Genomic DNA, 19,271 nt, shown 5'->3' with positions numbered 1-19,271 from the left:
TTATTATTATTATTATTATTTCTACCCCGCCCATTTGGCTCGGTTTCTCCAGCCACTCTAGGCGGCTTCCAACAGAAGGTTAAAAATACATTAAAACACCAGTCGTTAAAAACTTCCCTAAACAGGGCTGCCTTCATATGTCTTCTAAATGTCATACACCGTATTTTTCGCCCTATAGGACGCACTTTTTCCCCTCCAAAAATGAAGGGGAAATCTGTGTGCGTCCTATGGGGCGAATGCAGGCTTTCGCTGAAGCTTGGAGAGGGAGAGGGGTTGGTGCGCACCGACCCCTCTCGCTCTCCAGGCTTCAGGAAGCTATCAGCAAGCCTGGGGAGCCTGCGGGAATTCCTGCAGGGCTCCCTAGGCTGCGGATAGCAGCCTGCTGCCCGGAGTGCGGGGCGCACTGAAGCAGAGTTCCCGCAGGGCTCCCTAGGCAGCGGATAGCAGTCTGCTGCCCGGAGCGCGGGGCGCGCTGAAGCTGCGGCTGGGGGGGGGGAATAATTTTTTTTCTTTATTTCCCCCCCAAAAAACTAGGTGCGTCCTATGGGCCGGTGCGTCCTATAGGGCGAAAAATACGGTACTTGTTTATGTCCTTGACATCTGACAGGAGGGTGTTCCACAGGGTGGGTGCACTACCAGGAAGGCCCTCTGCCTCGTTCCTTGTAACCTCACTTCTCCATATCTAGTGAGTGTGTGTGCGCTGTATTTGTGGTAAATGTGCACATGTGTTGAGTATATGTGTTGTTTGCATGTGTAGCTTGTGTGCATGTACTTACACACTGAGAATCCCACCAATGGTATGTGCCCTTGAAGGGATAGAGGACGGTCAATATGGCCCCTGGGTTGAAAATGTTTAGCCACCCCTAAGTAGTATGTGAAGCAATCTTTCCAAAGTTCCCTAGAAACTAATATGTATGTTGTTCCAGAGTTAATAGGTCTAGGAATTATTTAGAATCTGGAGTAAGTGGATACATTTGCCACACATCCATTAAAAATCTATAAAGTTAACTTGGGCTCTGGATTGGAAACCTAAACTGAAGTATGAGGAGATGATGTCATCATAATGACGGCTTACACAAAGTTCACAACAAATCATTACAATGGCAGAAATAAGTGAAACAGGGGTGGCTAGCTTGTGGCTTTCCAGATGTTGCAGACTCCAACTCTCCTCAACTTGCAAGGGCATCACTGTTCACTTACAGAAATTACAGCTCCCCTCCGAACTCTTCCAGTTTCCCTTGTATAATAGTGGATAGCCAAAAGGTTCTCTGATAATAATGTTGCCAGTCGTATGGAATCTTTATTCTAATGTACTTAAATCCCACTTAAATATCACACTAGCATTAATGTTCATTTTGTTTTGCAATATCTTTCAAAGAGAGAGAGAGGGAGAGGTAAAAAAATGGGTATTACTGTCTCCAAGAATCCTCATGACTTTGTGTTACATGAATCAATGTAACTGACAAAGTTTGGAGCTGGGAACTGTGTACCATATTGAAAGATGTTATAATACAGGCCTCTTATGATCAAGATCTTTTCAGCTTTTAATAGGAAAAATAAATCATTGATAAAAGATAATCTTGTCACCTGAAAGAAGAAGTGCAATATCAATGACCTTCTGTACAACCACACAAACACACACACACTCTCACACACACGGATAAAATGGCAGTGCTTCTGTTGACATTGCTGACAAAAGCCTTAAGAACTGGTAATAAAAGATCAAGGAAAAAAGTGCGGGGAAGTGATCCAATGTGTTTTTTTATATAAAAAAACATACCAGAAAACACTTTCTAAAATGTTTAACAATAAAGATGAACAATTGTAAGATTTTTGTCCTTTTTCTCCTCCCCTCATCATTCCCCAGTTGCCTTTTATTCATTTTCTGATCATACTGATTATGTTCACAACATAAAGATAGGGGATACTGATAATTCTTAGGTCTAAGGCTCATTCTCTCTTTCTCTTAACCCCCCCCAAAAAAAAACTTAAAGTACACTTGACATTCTCAGGCTTTCCTGCAATGTTTTGTGGTTCAAGATTCCAGTTGCAATGAAATAAAGACGGTCTAAATTTATGTCTGTTTTGCACTTCACAGAGCAGGGGTTTCAATGAAAGAATCATACATGGCCAAATGGCAGTGTAGAAATGAACGATCAAGTACTTTGCTCATGCAAGGATTGATAGTCTGTTCAATTTGGGGCATTTTAAATGGATTTTTTCATGCAGGGTTGGCTAATGCTTATTGCTGAATAATATTAACAGAAGCAACAAAATTATGCCGGAAAAATGTTATATACAAAATAAATATAAAAATATTTAAAAAATCAGAAGTTTCCCTTCTTAAGTACAATGGGGGGGGGGCGGAATCACCAGATCAAATAAAATTCTTTTAAAAATGAAAAAGCAGTATTAATAATAATACTTGCATCTCATTATTGCCAGTAGCCACCATAAACCCACCTTTGCAGAGGCTCTTAGTTTTGCACAAGAGGTAATAAGCCATGTGCTCTACTTTTGATGCCATGTGCACATCAAGCTTCTGAGCTACAGCTACAACAGAAAAACCTACCAACATTAGCAGGTTCTTCATGCCTTTTCCATAGGCCTAGCTTCATGCCTTTTCCATAGGCCTAGCTCAGAACCAGAAGTTTGGCCAAAACTAAACTAGCATTGCTAGTGTATGAAACAGTAATATGGGGCTGTAGCTTCTGCGTGTTGTTTGGTGATTCTTTTGATAATTTATCAGAACAGATGTAAATTTGAAGCATTAATAGATTTTTGGCAAGAAAATGAAGGTAAAAAAACAAGAGGTTTAGCACTATGTAGCACTACGTGGGGTGTGTGCTTGCAGAACGAGCTCCGCTTGTGCAGTGGGACTCTCACCCATGCACCTGCTAAACCTAGGTGTTTCCCCGATTCTGCCAGAGGAGCTTTAGGTGCGGAGGTGGGAAAGGGGTTATTATGTTTCTGTCAATGCACCTTGTCCAAAACTTGGGATTGGAATGTGTAGGCAAGGCTTTTCCTTTAGTTACAAGCTTTTCTTGACCATCACAACTGAGCTCTCTCTACTCCATCTCTCCACCCCGGTGTTTGTTGCATCACCCCTTCAACTGGAATTCTCTCTCTTTTTCAAATTCTCTATTTATGCATTTTCCAAAATTTAATACATACATCTTTCAATTTGCTTCATTCATCTCATTTCTCCAGACTTGCCTGTCCACCCCTCCATGGTTTTCTACACCTTGGTCCCTGTTATACTGCATATCCATCTATACCACTCATTTTGATTCTATACAATATCCGAAGTGTTATTTACTGCTGCTCACATATCTATCCCTACTTGGAAATTTATCTGGTTTTTGTACCTCTTTAAATATTCTCCAAAGTATTCCCACTCTTCCCTCACCTATTTCTCATCATGATTCCTCATCTTAGCTGTGGTGATGGCTAAGATGGCATTCTCTTTTTATGCTACGCTTAGAAACATTTGTTTCCCTTTTGCTCACATTTTTCTGCAGCACTTCATGGTGTCCAAATCACGGAGGTGCCACAAGGCACTTGGGATGGTGGGCCCCCACTTTGACTTGCGTTGCCCCAAGTACAGATTCGGCTTTGCCTTCGACAAGCCGAGAAACCCGCTGCAGTAATCTGTTTTTCCAAAAGACTTCCTCAAATCTACTGCATAATACAAATAGGTACAACTGGGTGTATTTATCTCTGTTTATTTCTTATTTGTTTGTACGGCTAACTACTCAAACTGTAAAGTTAGTGTCTTTTTTTCTAAAATCATTTGCTCAAGAACTATTTATCTTGTTGCATTTGTAAGCCTCAATACAGTGGTACCTCGGGTTAAGTACTTAATTCGTTCCGGAGATCCGTTCTTAACCTGAAACTGTTCTTAACTTGAAGCACCACTTTAGCTAATGGGGCCTCCTGCTGCTGCTGTGCCGCCGCTGCACGATTTCTGTTCTCATCCTGAAACAAAGTTCTTAACCCGAGGTAATATTTCTGGGTTAGCGGAGTCTGTAACCTGAAGTGTATGTAACCCGAGGTACCACTGTATATAAATAAAATATACAGAGTTATTGATTCACATTCTCTGCATAGATTAGGAAACAAGAGACTTCGTTTATTGTCTCCTTTGACAGCTGTTCTTTTTGAACAACTCTAGCGGGTCCTCACCTTGGAAAGATCACAAGTGCAACCTCTCATTTTCTCATGTCGCAGCAAATTTTTGACCTGCTGCATCACACTCTTGTTCATGGATATCTGCCAGGGGCACCAACATACGTCCTACGCAATAACACCAACACAGGACAAAAAGACCGTATTTACAAGCCACCCTGAAATTAGTTAGTTGTACACCAAATTGCCGGACTTGCATGAGGAAAGAAGGTGATGGCAAGTGTACATCAGTGGATGACTGATCAAGCAGCTTGGTCTCTTCCACAGTTCTTTAAAGCAGAAATGAGAGCAGAGAATGAACATCTGAGACAGTACTTCTGGGAACAGGAAGAAGTGCAGTCTGTCTAGAGATTGCATGGTGAAATAAGAGCTTTGACTTTTTATTTTTAAGTTGAATGACTTTACTGACTTGGTGGCTTGGGATGGATTTGGCAATTCAGTTTCATACAGAGATGTAGGACTTAGTTCATCCCTGGTGTAATTCAATCAAACTCAAAGTGATGAAATCCTTTGCATACATTTGATGACAAGTTCACAGAAATGTTTTGAGGAGACTTCAATGGAGTTACATTGGGGAAGAATTTGATCCTTTCTGGGATTTCCCCCCGCTAATTTTAAATGTCTTATGGTTGTATTCATAATTTGAGGCTATTCTTTAGAAATAAATGTGCCATATGTATATCAATCTCAAAATTAGGACAAGTCACAGAGCAAGAAAGAACACAGATCACCTAACTAAAATACCAGAAAGAAAATAGCAACAATCAATAATAATATAAGACTCTTCTACAATATTTTGCATATAAAAGTAAATGTTAAGTTAAAAACAAAAAACAGTTTCAGGAATATAAAATTTTATACGTGATTACAAATGCCTAGAAGAACGAATGTCTCAGTAGTCAACACTCCTCATTTACTAAGGCCATCACAAGCCTTGGAAAAAAGTAACTCTTTACCTGACACCTGTCAGCATAGTTGCCAGGTGGACCTCCCTGCAGAGATTATGCCACAGATGGGAAGCCACAACTGAAAAGGCCCTCTCTCTTGTCATCACCCTACAAGTCTTTCTCAGAGGGGGTTCCTGGATAAGAGCCTCAGAAGATCTAAGTCTGGACGGATTCATATTGGGAGAGGAGTTCCAGAAGATATTGGGGTCCTGAACTATTAAAGCTTTATAGCTCAATATGCTCTCTTTTTAAAGGTGAAATGACCATGGACATTTTTCAGAACCACAGTATTAACACATTTCTAATACACACATTTTATATAACAATCTGGAATATTTGACAATCTGGAAGGCATACAACATATCAACAGCATTAAAACTTTTGGGTGGGTTTGTTCATTTGTCTTGCTCCATGCCAATACACCTTTTCCCAGCGGTGCTGGGGTCCAGAGAATGCAGCAAAGTACTGGGCAAGGGTCTGCCCAGTATCTTGTCTGTGTGATGGGCTCATGGGAAAGAGCTGTCCCACGAGCCCTTGCAAGGGGGTGGGGAAAACCAATATAAGGCTGCTTCCCCTGGAGCTCAGAGCCATTCTGCCTAGAGAGCTTCCTACCCACCGTCGGGTTAGAACCTTCCCTGAGCAGTTTTGGGTCCGTGGTTGACACAGCCAGGATATTTTTTTCTCAACCTGATTGGCACTTGGTTGGGTTTTCTCCGCCTTTCCCTTAGTGAAATTATGGCCTTCCTTTGTTAGAAAGAATAAGATTGTTTTTTGAGGGCGGAAATGGCATTGGGCAGGATCAACTCAGTATGGGGAGCCCACATAAGGGGCCTGAGGGGAAGACTGACCATGGCACCCCCAAGCTTGGTGTTGGGGTACCTGCCTAGTAGGTATCTGCACCCTGGTTGCCCAGTAAGACCTTGCTTGTTTGGCTTGCAGCCAGGCAAGGTTCAACAATGGATGACCCCAACAGAATGGATTTGGGGCAGTCCAAACATGGCAGACCCATTCCTTCGACATGGAGTTTGTGGAATGCTGAAGTGATCTTGGTCCCACTGCCATGCCAACCCTTGCCTGCTGCTGTCAATAAGGATTTAGCCTGATTTTATCCCATCACCATTGTACAGTCTGTTTATTGGCTGCTCTCATGAGTCAAATAATGCACCTTTCTGGGTAATCTAATGTTGGCTTTTGTACCTATTGCATAATTCTAGACTTATTTTTGTAGTATTGCAGAGAATCATTAAATTGTTGATGTGAATCAGTGCACATTTCTTACTATTACTCTTTCCCTTCCTGTGGCATCATTCCCAGGTGTCTTTGTTTTTCTTCTATTTCATTTTCTTATTGCATGTCTCTTTAGACTTGTAGGCCTTCTCTTTTTTATGTCTAATATTTTAGCATAGATTTTTAGCATAAATTTAGTGTCACATTTTAATTCTTCACTCCTTTTGTTGTCTCTTCTCTCCCTACCCCCCCCCCCAATTCTTTTACTTGCTTATTTTCTTTTACAGCATGACTGTTGCTCTTCCCCTTCTCTCTTCCAACCCATATTTTGGTTGTTTGCAGTATCTCTGTACACTTCTCTTCTGCAAAATGCCACTCTTCATTCTCTGCCACTAATGTACCACGGCTTCTAAAATCCATTGTATTGTCATTTCAGACAGATAAGTACTAAACAAAACATTACCAGGGTGAAGGAATCACTTACCATGATTGACAACAAATCGCAACTTCTGTATCGTTGCCAGATTGCCGCTGACTCTGTATATTCCATCAACATCCAGACCTGAAAAAGGAAAACATATTTCATATTGGCTTGTGCGAGTATTATACTTAAGATGTCTGTCAAGAAAATATAAATGTCCTAAACTATAGGGAAGATTTTACTTCAGTGAACTACTTGATAAACATTCTATTGATGAAACAGAATCACACGATGTTCTTGTTCTGTTTTATTTGCCTTTCAAGGTGAAAAGTCCCCTCCCCCCCCCCGCTTCTAAATCAGTATTTGCCTGAAGGTGAGTGGATTACTGATATACACGTAGCTCCCATTTCTATGAAAACTTCCACATTCAAATAAACAGAAGGGAAGCTCCTTGTATTAGGGTTGCCATATTTCAAACAGTGAAAATCCGGACAGAAAAGCTGTTGAGCTTTATGGACAAAATAACTTTTTTAAAAAGCCGTTTTGGAGCTATTTTCATGTAAAAACGGCTGCCATACATCCGGAATACAGCAGTTGGAAACAGTGTCCAGGCAGGAATCACTGAAATGTCCAGGAAAATCCCATAATCCCATGTTGGAAGTCTAGGTTTTGGCAGATTTCCATAAAAATAGCTCAAAAATATTTTGTTTTGGGTTTTTTTTTTTTGCAAAAAAAGCACTCAACAACTTTGGGCAAAATGAGTAAACCCCCCAATCATGTGTGGAATTTCATCTCCACTGATGGAGTTAGAGAAGCTCTGTGTACAGATTCCAGCACAGTTGCAGCTTTGCGCTGGGATTTTGCTGTACAACTTATGGCAAACTTTAAGGGCTATACAGAAACAATACTCCTGTATCTCTTAGGTACATTAAGAAATCAGGAGCAGGCAAATGATCATGTGATCCTTCCCTACAATCTCTTCCCAGAGGAAACTTTCTCAGTTGAACTGTGATCAGTCAGGGGATACACCAGCAAGCACTGACTTTAACTATGTTGAATGCTAACCAGGTTCTAAATCAAAACTCATCAGTCAACTTTTCACTTGGTTCCAATCCTAGTTAAACAGGGAACTTCTTTAACTTTAACCTCGGTAAAGCTCAGCGCTGTGCCAATGCATTCTTTAATTTCACTTAATTTCACTTAAATTACAAAGCGGCAATTTGCTTTGGGGAGGGAAGAGATTTCATTTACAGTACATACATGGCCCAAAACTACAAACTCCTCAGATTATTGACTGCAGAGTGGTCTAACTAATTTGACTGGATCTATTCTAGACAATGTGGTTAAATGAATGCATCTGGAGACATTCAGTATGGCTAAGGGTTAATGAAAGTCTAAAATTAGCAGCTCTCCATAAACCTTTGGTACTGTTAATAAATTGAATATGAGAAACTATACTAATCTGAAGGATAGTGTATCTTGAAGAGCAATCTTGAAGACATGAGTGAAAATACAGCCAATTAGCGTTTTATTTGGACACTCCACAATATGGCAGACTGAGGAAAATGTTGAGAGTACTATACACCAATTACAGTGCACACATGCCATAGACTTTCTTCTTTAAATACTTTGAAAGTCAAGCCAAACCAAACCAATATAAATTGGTGGATTTGGACATCCTTTTTATGACCACATTATCCCAGCTGGATTAGAAACTACTTATTTTGGAAATACATTTAGGCCAAGTGTGTGTGTGTGTGTGTGTGCGCGCGCGCATAAAAAAAAGATGTTCTGCCTTTAACATTATTCTGTTCTGAGCTTCTGAACAGTTTTCAAAGAAAACAACTTCAACTTCTAAGAGCACCTTTATCAAGAACAAAAACATCCTCATTCTACTGTCAGTATTTCTTCATGGTAGGTTTCAAATGTTTGTCAGGGTAGTGGAGAGAGCGGGAGAGAGAGAGATAAAACAAATGTATTTTCAAAGGTTTTAAACATTTTATTTGGGGATAGCATTAACTTTTAGTGGCAAAGAACATTCTGGAATAACGCATATTCACTGCAATAAAATCCGACTCCTACTTTAGTATATGCTGACCGTCTTATGTTTCAAAATGGTGTTTATCATTGAGACAGATCATTGGCTTCCCCCAAGAGAATATCAATATTTCTCCCTCCCTGTTCTGTTTTAAGGAGCTTAGAATAGGATGGACACAAAACCAGGAATCATAATACAAACGGTGTTCAGAAACTCAGTCAAGGAAAATGCAGCTGTTGTAGCTCATTCCCACCATAAATCTTATAAGCTTTCCGGCTTATATCAAGGATAGGAATTAATTTTCTTTTCTTTTCAGAATGTGTGTGTGTGTGTGTGTGTGTGTGTGTGTAAAAAGCAATTTCTTTTAAAAATGTTGTTGGGTTTGGGTCACAGTTTTCACACCTTATACATTTAGTTAAACATTTCCACTTTAATTGAGACACTTCTGCTGAAACACTTCTACATGCCTCATGTGGAACCCATGCCTGCTGCAGTGGATTATGGGTTATATTGCAGAAGTGTAATATAAATTAACAAGTGTTATGATGAAGGAAGAACATAACATTCTACTAAGCCCATTGGACCTCCTCCCGCTGTGCACATGACATCACATGTGTACGATGACGCGCACACACACCCCGTTGGGCAGAAACCACTGTGTGTGCCAGCAGGGAACACACTGGTGAAGCAACGCCCAATAGGATTCAACCTTCCTGCTCTCTGCAGTGCAGTGGATAAGAGGGGGGGGGGAGTAGATGAAGCACCTCCTTCCCATACCTTCGCCTGACCACATAGGGTTTTAAAAGCTCTACTTAAACAGCAGTCTCGCCCCATGATTGATTCAGGACTGGATCTGGGTGAGGTGTTCCCTAGGTCTGGTCAGGACGCTGGATCAAGTGTGGGGACTCAGCAGTTTTTACTTTCTGAAAATTCCTGAGCATTGCTGTGCACTTTCAGCTAGTAAAAATATAGAGTTGTTACAGACCCTATTCCTTTTAAATAAGGCTGTCCCTAATCTTGCAGCTTGAATAGCTATATTTTGATCCTCAGTGTACAGATAAGTCACATAATTTTCTTTGATCCTCTCCACACTGCTTGATGTCTGAATGTTTGCTTAGCTATCAGTGAACAAGGAATAAGGACGGCCATCCAGAAAGTAGAATTTAAACAGTACACTGCTCATCAGCATGCAGACTTACACTTAAAATATACAAATCAACTTTGCCTAGGTCTTAATTTAACTTCTGCTATGTACCACTGCTTCCGCAAAGCGAGTTTTCAGTTGAATCAAAAAGAACATTAGCAATAGTGGTGTCAGCAAGACTTCTATTGAAGGTTTATTGTGACAAACTACAAAACATACACTTTGAAGCTTTTAAAAAAATGTTAGATTATGCCATGAAAGTGCCATCATTCTTGAGGCGTTTTCACTATAAATGAGCAGTTGCCCCTGATAAAGATATGTGCTATGTTTTATAGTTAGGGGAGTTTGTTTCTTGGTTTTTTATTTCTCTTCTCTACCCCCGCTCCCCAATTTTTGTAGCCAAACAAAATGACCTCATTGTTTCCCACTATATTTTCTTTTAAACATTAGCTGGGATGATTGAGATTCAGGAATGTGGGAAAATGGATTCCCAAGCCATGTCTATCCCTTCTAATTCTGAGCTGTAATTTTTGGCTTGGCTTGAATCACAGTCATCACATTTCAGTATGAATCTCACTGTAAAGTGATCTTTCTCAAACATTTCTTTCACTCATCTTGGGATCAGAAACAAAGCAATCCTACTCTTTCAACAAAACCTTTAGAATTTTCTTTTCTTTTTTAGCAAAAGGAGACAAAAAAAGCAACCAGAATTTCCTTTAAGATATATAGAGGTGTGTGCATGTTTTAAAAAAGGAAACATCCACAGTTTGATTACAAATCTTGTCATCTATATGTCAGATGTTACAGCGAATTTGATCTGTTTTGTCTGAGGTCCACACAGCAGAAAAATTGGATGATTCAAATGAACACACTGCTGAAGACAAGTTCTATGGTGTAACCAAAAAAAACAAGATTCTTTTTTAAAAATCTACTGTTATTAATGAAAAATATTTATCACCTAATTTATTTCCATTTACTTTTTACATTACCAAGTGTTATGATGAAGGAAGAACATAACATTCTACTGAGCCTAAACAAAAAGTATAAATGATAGTGATTTGGTAGAGCAGGAATGGCAATTTGAATTTAAGACAATTTTTTGTTTTTCTTTTACTTTATAGTGTATATTAACATAACAAGGATCCAGGTTTATCCCATTTGAGATAATGCTTTAATGGCAAAATTATGTCCTCAAGACACTAACAAATCATTGAACACTTTGGTACGAAGCTAGTATGTCCTTGCATGGCCAAGTCCACCGTAACTTAACAAAAAACAAGTATGCGTCTATGGTTCCACTTGAGGATGTATGAATACAGGAGTGCAGATTCTTCAACATTATAGAATTGGTCAATGTGCTCCATGTACATCAGCCCACTGAGCTATTTTGCAAACAGTCACCCGTCCATTTGAATTCTGGCTGGGCTGAGTGGGTGGGGCTCGTGAGCAGGCCAGAGAGGAGCAGGCTTCACTCCAGTCCGCCCCCAGCCTATAAAGGCTAGCTGCACCCAACCCTAGGGGCTGTAGTCGGCCAAATAACATCCCTCTCTTCCCACCTGATTCAGTAATGCTATGGGTTTTGTATGTTAACCTTTTCCTTCCTAGGGCACTGCATTTATTGGCTTTGCTGTGGTTCTATAATGGTTGCTGTTTTCAAAGCTGGGAAGGAATTTGCCTGCAAACAGATCAGCCCCGCTTGCAGGTTTTGCCTTCCCCATGGCAATGGTCACAACTTTGGCAGTCAAGGCATTGGGTGGAACCCTTTTAGTCTAACATCACGTGGGGGTAAAGTGGTGCACCACCCCCATCTTTGAACAGTGAAATAACTGGACCCCATTAGAGGAGTCTAGTCAGAAGTCTGTCCAAAAGCCAAGGCATGCGGCAGAGGGGCCATAGTAGCTTGGGAAGGCCATCCATGTAGACCTGCGTCTCATGGAGGACCCATTAATCCTAGGCTCGACCCTGTCATGTGTCAGCCCTCCACTAGGGGGCTGAGAGGGATGATATACACCCAATTTCTAAGCCAAATCAAACCTACATCTGAAATCAAAGCTGTGGCCAATTTTTTAAATCTCAGAATGTTGCCCTGTCCAGTTTGTTCATCTTCATATCTTAGGCCTTGCTCCCTGGGGAGGAGTCACTGTGAGTGGGTGCATTTGGGGTTTTTTTTGCTTTTAGTTTTGGCTTTCAGCAAATCTTGCAACAAACAATACAGTTTTGTAAAAAGCAGTGCAATGAACTCTTTGCTGTTTTCTGCCACGCAATGTCTAATTGTACTCTTGCAAAGCTTAGCTTGGACTCAGCTCTAGCAAGAAGGGTGGCTTTAATCTCATATCTTAGTTCTTGCAGAAAGTTTTCCTCTTCGTTGACAATATGATTATTTAGAAATCCTCAGTGAAGAAAGTAATACTGCTCAGTTACTAAGCCAAAAGATAGCAACAAACTGAAGCAGTGGGCAAGATTCAGAGCGACTGGGATACCAATCAATTTTAACAGTGGCAATCTAATTTCCAAAGAGGTAATGCTGACAGGTCTACAGTGAGGTCACGGAGTGTGTTATAGTAACATCTGGCCTTCCACTGAAAAACCAACTGTTAGCCATTGTAGATCCTAGGAGGGAGGAAATGATTAACCTCTACAGAGGCCTTTCTGAATGATACTCAGAGTCTCTAGAGTGTATTATAATAATCCATTGCTGAAGTTACAACAGCATGGGTAAAAATAGTTAAATCGTTGAGGTTCTTTTTTAAAAAAAATCTAAATTTCTGACCACACACAGATTGAAAGCAGGCATACCTCAGACAGAAGTGAGATATAACCACTAGCTGGGGATTTGTTGTGTGCCAGCTGAGAGGAGCTAAGTACCTTTGACAGTGAAAAGGACATGTGAAGGTTCCTTCAGTTCCAGTTGTGCCTGTTTCCCTATGAAAATCACACAGCTCAGCAGTAAAGCACAGCTGACTGATATTATTGCAAAAAGCATGAGAATAAATCTCTCCTCTTACTTCTTCTGTCACAGATTAATGCCCTGAAAGAGTTAAGCAACATTTAAAAATGCTAGATTATATCTCTCATGGAGGAATATTTTCCATGTATGTGTCTCTGTAATCCATTTACCTCTTTACAGATCCTCAAGCCCACCAGAGTGTTGCCGAGGTCCACATGATACCCCTGAGTGCTGCGTTTTGTACTTGGATCTCTGATTTAACTGGAAGAAGTTTGAAAACACATGTAGCTTGACAACTCCCTGCTGGCTACACAACTGAAGGAGAGTGCAAACCATTCTAGTAAAAGCCAGCTGTAACATATTCTCATTTGTATGGCTTAAGAGCTGCATCTTCCAGACAGTAGCACACAAAGAGGGCATTTTCAATGAACGCCAGAATTATCCATGAGAACCTCCCTAGTTCTCTTAGAATGGCAACGATGCCCACCTGAGAGGTGCCAGAACTGAGTTCCTGTGAGTCCCCCCTGAAAAAAAAGCCCTGGAAGAAGTGAAGGGACAGTTTTATGGAGTCCCAATAACGTGGTTTGCACATCATGCTAAGCCAGGCTATAGCTTAGTGGAACTTCAGATAGCATACCTTTAAGGTTAATGTGTGTGTTCAAAGGCATACATACAAAAGGATACTCAAACAGGAAGCTGAAGCCAGTCTATGGGTGTTTTAGGATAATTTTCATATAAACAGAAATTTGAAAGAGGTGACCCAATTAAAGTACAGTACATGTAAATCAGCAGTGATTTTACACACAAGCCCCTCCTTCCCAAAACTAATTTGAAAGCCCTATGAGTTAAATAGAGCAGGGCACAGTCTTTGAAACTGCTCTAGCTATTGGATGAAGGAGTTGTAGGTTTTTGTTCCTATTGCAATGAGCTTCCTGAAAACATTGGCTGCTTGGTATCATGATGTGATAACGTGCAATAGTTACACTGCTAATGCAAAGGACCTAATAAAAGATGCTTTGAGCTGCTATTAGGAATGACTGCATGTGAAGAGGGAGGACTTTTGAGGCAGTGATTCTGAGATGAATGTTTCATCCACCAAGTCTCAACATCCACAGAAATACACTTATTTGGCACCAAGGAAAAGGATTGTTAGTGGCTACACCCAAATGCTGGAACTCCTTGATGTGAGAGACCCACCCCACCATCTCTGTGGGAGGGTCAGAAACGTATTTTGGAAGTTTTAGGTCATGAATGACTGGCTTTTTAGGTGGTATTAATTGCTATGACTAAATGATTTTTTATTGTGTTAGTATTTTAAAAATCTATTTTCCCAGCTGTTTTGAAATTTTATGGCTGCTTTGATATATTTATTGTTGTCAGACTTTTAGAAATTGTTAAATTACTGTCTAAACATGTGTTGTTATCTGCCTTTGGCTTGCTGAAGTATAAATGGTTTAAATGAATATGTTATATGAATGGCAGGGGATGAGTGCTTTGCCTTTGTTAATGAGGTTATGTGAATAGTTCGTGGGACTACGGTGTGAACAGTAAGGAGTACAGACAAAACAAAAGTAGCTGTTGATGAATATTTGTGAGTATCCACTTCTGTCTCTGAAACACCCTTGATAATCCAGTGTTAAAGCAAAAAAATGGATCACATACCAATTGAGAAATATATAGACAAACGTGTAAGGTTTTGAAAGAACATTTCAGCTGCCAAATTATGTGCCGAAGCATAGCTCAAAGCAATAACAAAAGTTAGAGAACCCTGAAATAGTTTGTGCTGGGAGAATTTTTGTTCTAGTGGCTTCTCTGGGCAGCTCTTTAGGAAACACGTTTCTTTCAACTTTGAGTCATTTCAGAGCAAGCTTATTTTCCACTGAGGTCAATGGGACTAAGATGTCTATGTACAAGCCAACATTCACAAACACATACTGTTCAGTTTCAAAGTTTTTGCATCTTAAGTATATAGAAGTCTTAGATTCCGATTTGCTACTCTTTCCTCAATTGCATTGACAATTATCCAAGTTAATGTAAAGGCTTCTGCAGTGCAAAAATGACACATCAGCTTCCTCTTACTATACCATGCAAGTCTCCTCAGAGGTGCCACTGCAGCCCCAATGCTAGTAGAATGTATAATGAAGGTCTATTATGTTATAGAACATCTTATCAGTTTAAAGAAACCCCCTTCAAACAACATCAACAGAAGTAATAAGAGACACAAATTGTATCTTTCTCTTCCACGTCATTTTGGTGTGATTTTATTTCACCAGTGAAAGAAACAGAATATCTGTATAACAAAGAGTAGGCAAAGCTACATACAGATTTCTCATTCCAGCATCAAATGAAGCTTGTGGATGAATCCTGGAGTGCTTGGTTATATGTGACCCAATGATGTGGCTGTGGTCATACATATTTCATCAGACTATTTCTAGACTGCAGATGTGGTTGCCACTAAAGGATATATGCACATGGAAGTGGGTGAATGAGTCTGGTGGGGATTTATAATGGGTAGGTAGATGTGGATGATACCATGGACCTCTGTTCTTGCCATCCATAGAGTACACAACCCTAGAAATATTTATTGTATACTCCAGAAATTGCCCTGAAACTTAACTCATGAGTAGAGCTAGACCAGTCTATCAATTTCCGTTTCACTTTTTTCCATTTTTAAATTCAGTTCTCCACATTAGATACTTGCAATTTTCCTCATTAAACTATAGTCATCTCTGTATGCAGTTTTGACTAATATACATGATTTTGCAAGCAAGTTCTCCATACAAAATGCATTTCTTGGTGTTATATTTCCTGCATTTATATGCATTTTAATACACATTTTCCCCACACACCTGCATTTTTGTACTGGTTGGAGAACTGCATCACAAAATTCAGTACACATTTTGCAGGGCAAGTTCAGTTCACTTTGCATATTGGTTCAAGGAATGTGTATTAAGCCGTTTATCGTCAAAATGAATTTCTTGCCCATCCCTACCTGTGAGAACCAGCACTTTGCTGCTACAGGGATAAAGTTAAAAAGAACAAATGAAACCCTTCCATGGAAGACAGATTTTAGTAGGTGGAGAACCTGCTACACTGTCCTCCTTTATAGCTGCTCACCTTAAATGATGGGCTTGCCATAAGAGCATCAAGTCAAGATCTCAAAATTACACAACAGCATTATTATTATGCACAGGTCCCACTAACCAAACACAATGCATACTCAGTAAACTGTTTGTAAGATGCACAACGAGTCAACAATTTCCATTGATTCCTATGGGATAATTTCTAATGCATTCCTGACTATGGTATTTGGGTCCAAAATGATGGGGGCGGGGAGAGAACCTTCTGAAACCTTGCAAAAGGAAACAGGCAAAAAATGCTCTTATTTGCCTGATATCTCCCCCTTACCACGCTTTCTGATGAAACAGCTGTCATGGACCAGCAAAACCCAAAAAGTAAGGCTTGTTTAAGGCTCTTTCTTTACAATACCACATGCAGACTTTTTTTGTATAACAAGTGTTTGGACAGCGGGACCCGTGTGTACTTACTGAATCTATATCCCAACCTTCCTTCCAAAGGAGCCCAGGGTGGCAAACACATCCATAATTAAAACACAAAACAACTAAAGCAGTTAAAATAGTCTATAAAAATTACAATTAAAACCAATTTCAACTTAAACCATTATTTCATCCAGTACTCTCATGGCTGCCAGCCACCCAATGCCTGGGGAAACAGGAATGTTTTGCAAATTCCCTTGAAAGTTAATAATGAAGGAAGCTGACACACCCCACTAGGGAGGGCATTCCGCAAATGGAAAACAACCACTGAAAAGGCCATGGGACCACAGCGCTACTGTTAATCCTGGGAGAAAGGATTTTATTGGTGCCAATGGAAGATTCCCTGCTGAGATAAACAACAGCTTCTGGGGGGCAATTTTGGGAGGGACTGGTGCTCAGGGGGAGGGGTTAACCCATAGATCATGGCCCCCATCTTGTTCAGGGCTCCCTGCTGCTATTATTGCTAAAAGAAGAAAACAATAAATGTGTTACATTGAATCTCATCTTTAACGTCACATCTGCTTGAGGCAGAATTAAATGAATTTTGTGTGCAATCTTGAACAATTATCATAACATGGTTCGAGGCCTATATCATTTTTACCTGTAACAACTTAGGTTCCATGTTATGCTGCTGGTTAACACTGAAAGTATTTTTTAACTCTGCTGTTGGCTCTCTCTCACCGGGGTGTGTGCAAAGCCCAGCGTTTTTAATCTAGATGCCCAGCCGATTCTTTTGTTAATTACCTACACATGGGTCAGTTCTATTTTTCACTCCCAGAGTTGCGTTAGATTCTGCTCATGAACCATGAACTGGTAACTTCAGAGCCCTGCTTAATCTTCAGTCAGAGCATTAACCAGTAAATGGTTTTAGCCTTAGTTTTTCAAGGAAACATTTGTACATAAGTAGATGTATGTTGTGAGATTCACAATGTACTGTAAGAAAAGGGGGGCACACATTGTGGATGTTTGTAACTGGTATTGCAAACAATATTTGTCTCTTTTTGAATATTGCGTATTTAATCTAAATGGTTACCAACAGGCTTATTTTAAATGTGAAAGAAAGAAAGACCAGTGGAGTTAATCGCCTCCCTTCTGCAATGCCAGCAAAGCACTGGAGTGTTCCCAGGTATGAACTTAGTCCTGTCACAGCAAATGTTACTGTGCTGAACAGGCAGTAACCACTTGTTTTTACTGGCAAGGCTTAGCATATTAATGCTTTCTTTTACTAGCATGGGATACATTTCTCTGGAACGAATTAGTCAATGAGGCAGGTATCAGGTAACTATGACAAAGATGGCAACTGCCTCAGCGGCTTTTCCTGTAGTCCTCTTATTATTATTTTCTTAACATAGCTTACATTCTACTCTTCATAAATTTCAAATTATACCTCCACAATATGTTGTTTTCCTCTTTCCTTTTCTGTTTCCCCTCTAATTTGTACATTGCGCCCTTTTTGACGTTTCCTCCTGATGCTTCTTGATTTAAAAAAAAAACTGACGCAGAGTGTGGCTTTTTCACAGACACAGAGGCCCCAGAGAAAATATCCCTCTGAGCCAATTGTAACTTGGACCTTGCACAAAACTATTAACTGGCTTTTGCTCTGAGAAAGGTGGCTATAGTGGGATTAAATGAGTCAGAAGACAGAACTCCTAGAGAAATCACTGCCAAGACATTTGCACTGCATTCATTTGCTCCTAATTTCTACTCAGAAGTTGCAAAGATCTTTTTATATCACAAACTTCCAAGTCAAAATTGCTTGGAATGTGCTTAGCCAATTCTCGTTTGTATTCATCAGAGCAATAAAGTCAATGGCTGATAAGAAGTATATTTCTCCCCCCCAAAATGTTCCTTGAAAAAGTGAGCTATCTACTGAATAGCTGAAAGTCTTTCTAAAATAGCATGCATTTTCTATCATTTTTGTTTTGCTCCTCTTCCTTTTACACACATATAAAAACAAGGAGCAGAAATCTTCTTGGAACAAGACAGAATCATAAAAGACTTCAAGGATCTCATCAAAAGTTAAACAGTACAAAATGCACATTTTTCATGAAGTATTAGCTTTTAGTGCATGCCTGGATCCAAGTATAATAGATTATCCCAAAGTGGGAAAGAATGTATGCTACAAAATTAGCAGAACTAAGAGCTCAGATCATCTCGCAGAGCAACATGATCTCTAGACTTTCAGGGCACTGTTCTAGAAGGTAACTGGAAACACTATATAAAGTTGAAGGCATGGGAAAAGGAACAAATGTTAGTGAAAGTGTTGCTAAAAAGCAATAGTAAAAGATAAGAAGTTAGCAAATTAACTTGTAAAAAGCCCCATATCTGTATATATTTCAAATTTATGGATAAAGTCATGTGTTTCGAATGAAAAGGGTTGTGTGTTGAGGAGAAAATGTTCCAAAAATAAGCAGAGAGTGGTAGCTTACACAATGCACCATGCCCTTCTTGAGAACAATCTCTTAGAGACACAGTTAACTATTCAGATGCTGGAAATTAAGGGGTGCAATCAGTGATGGTACTGCTGGAACAGAAGTGAAGGGGATGGCACCACTAGCACTGGGATTCTAAGCTGAAGATTTCAGCCTTTCGGTCATTATTTCATTCTCCTTCTATAACACCTGGTTGCTAGATTATTATTTTTTCTATCCTGAACATGGACTCTCGTATTTGTCTTCTAGCCCATATATTTAAATTAATTGAAAACATAGGTGCCTACCATTCTGTAAACAATATTACTATATTGTAAAATATTTCACTTTACAGTTGAATTGCTTTTTGGGCTGTGGCACCACACTGCCA

General features: G+C 39.9%; 1 protein-coding gene across 14 annotated transcripts in view; it reads right to left on the bottom strand.

Annotated features, from left to right (window-relative positions):
- ARHGAP15 (Rho GTPase activating protein 15) overlaps positions 1-19,271 on the bottom strand; it is a 371,887-nt gene that overhangs the window by 117,630 nt on the left and 234,986 nt on the right. For all 14 annotated transcript variants that reach the window (XM_053406105.1, XM_053406066.1, XM_053406058.1 and 11 more), the window contains one exon: positions 6,847-6,924. In XM_053406105.1, the coding sequence (XP_053262080.1) occupies positions 6,847-6,924 (78 nt within the window). The remainder of the gene's footprint in view (positions 1-6,846; positions 6,925-19,271) is intronic.

This window comes from Podarcis raffonei, chromosome 1, assembly GCF_027172205.1.
Source record: "Podarcis raffonei isolate rPodRaf1 chromosome 1, rPodRaf1.pri, whole genome shotgun sequence".
In the NCBI taxonomy this organism is placed as follows: domain Eukaryota; kingdom Metazoa; phylum Chordata; class Lepidosauria; order Squamata; family Lacertidae; genus Podarcis; species Podarcis raffonei.
Note: the sequence above shows the minus strand (reverse complement) of the source record. Positions and strands in the feature narration are given on the sequence as shown.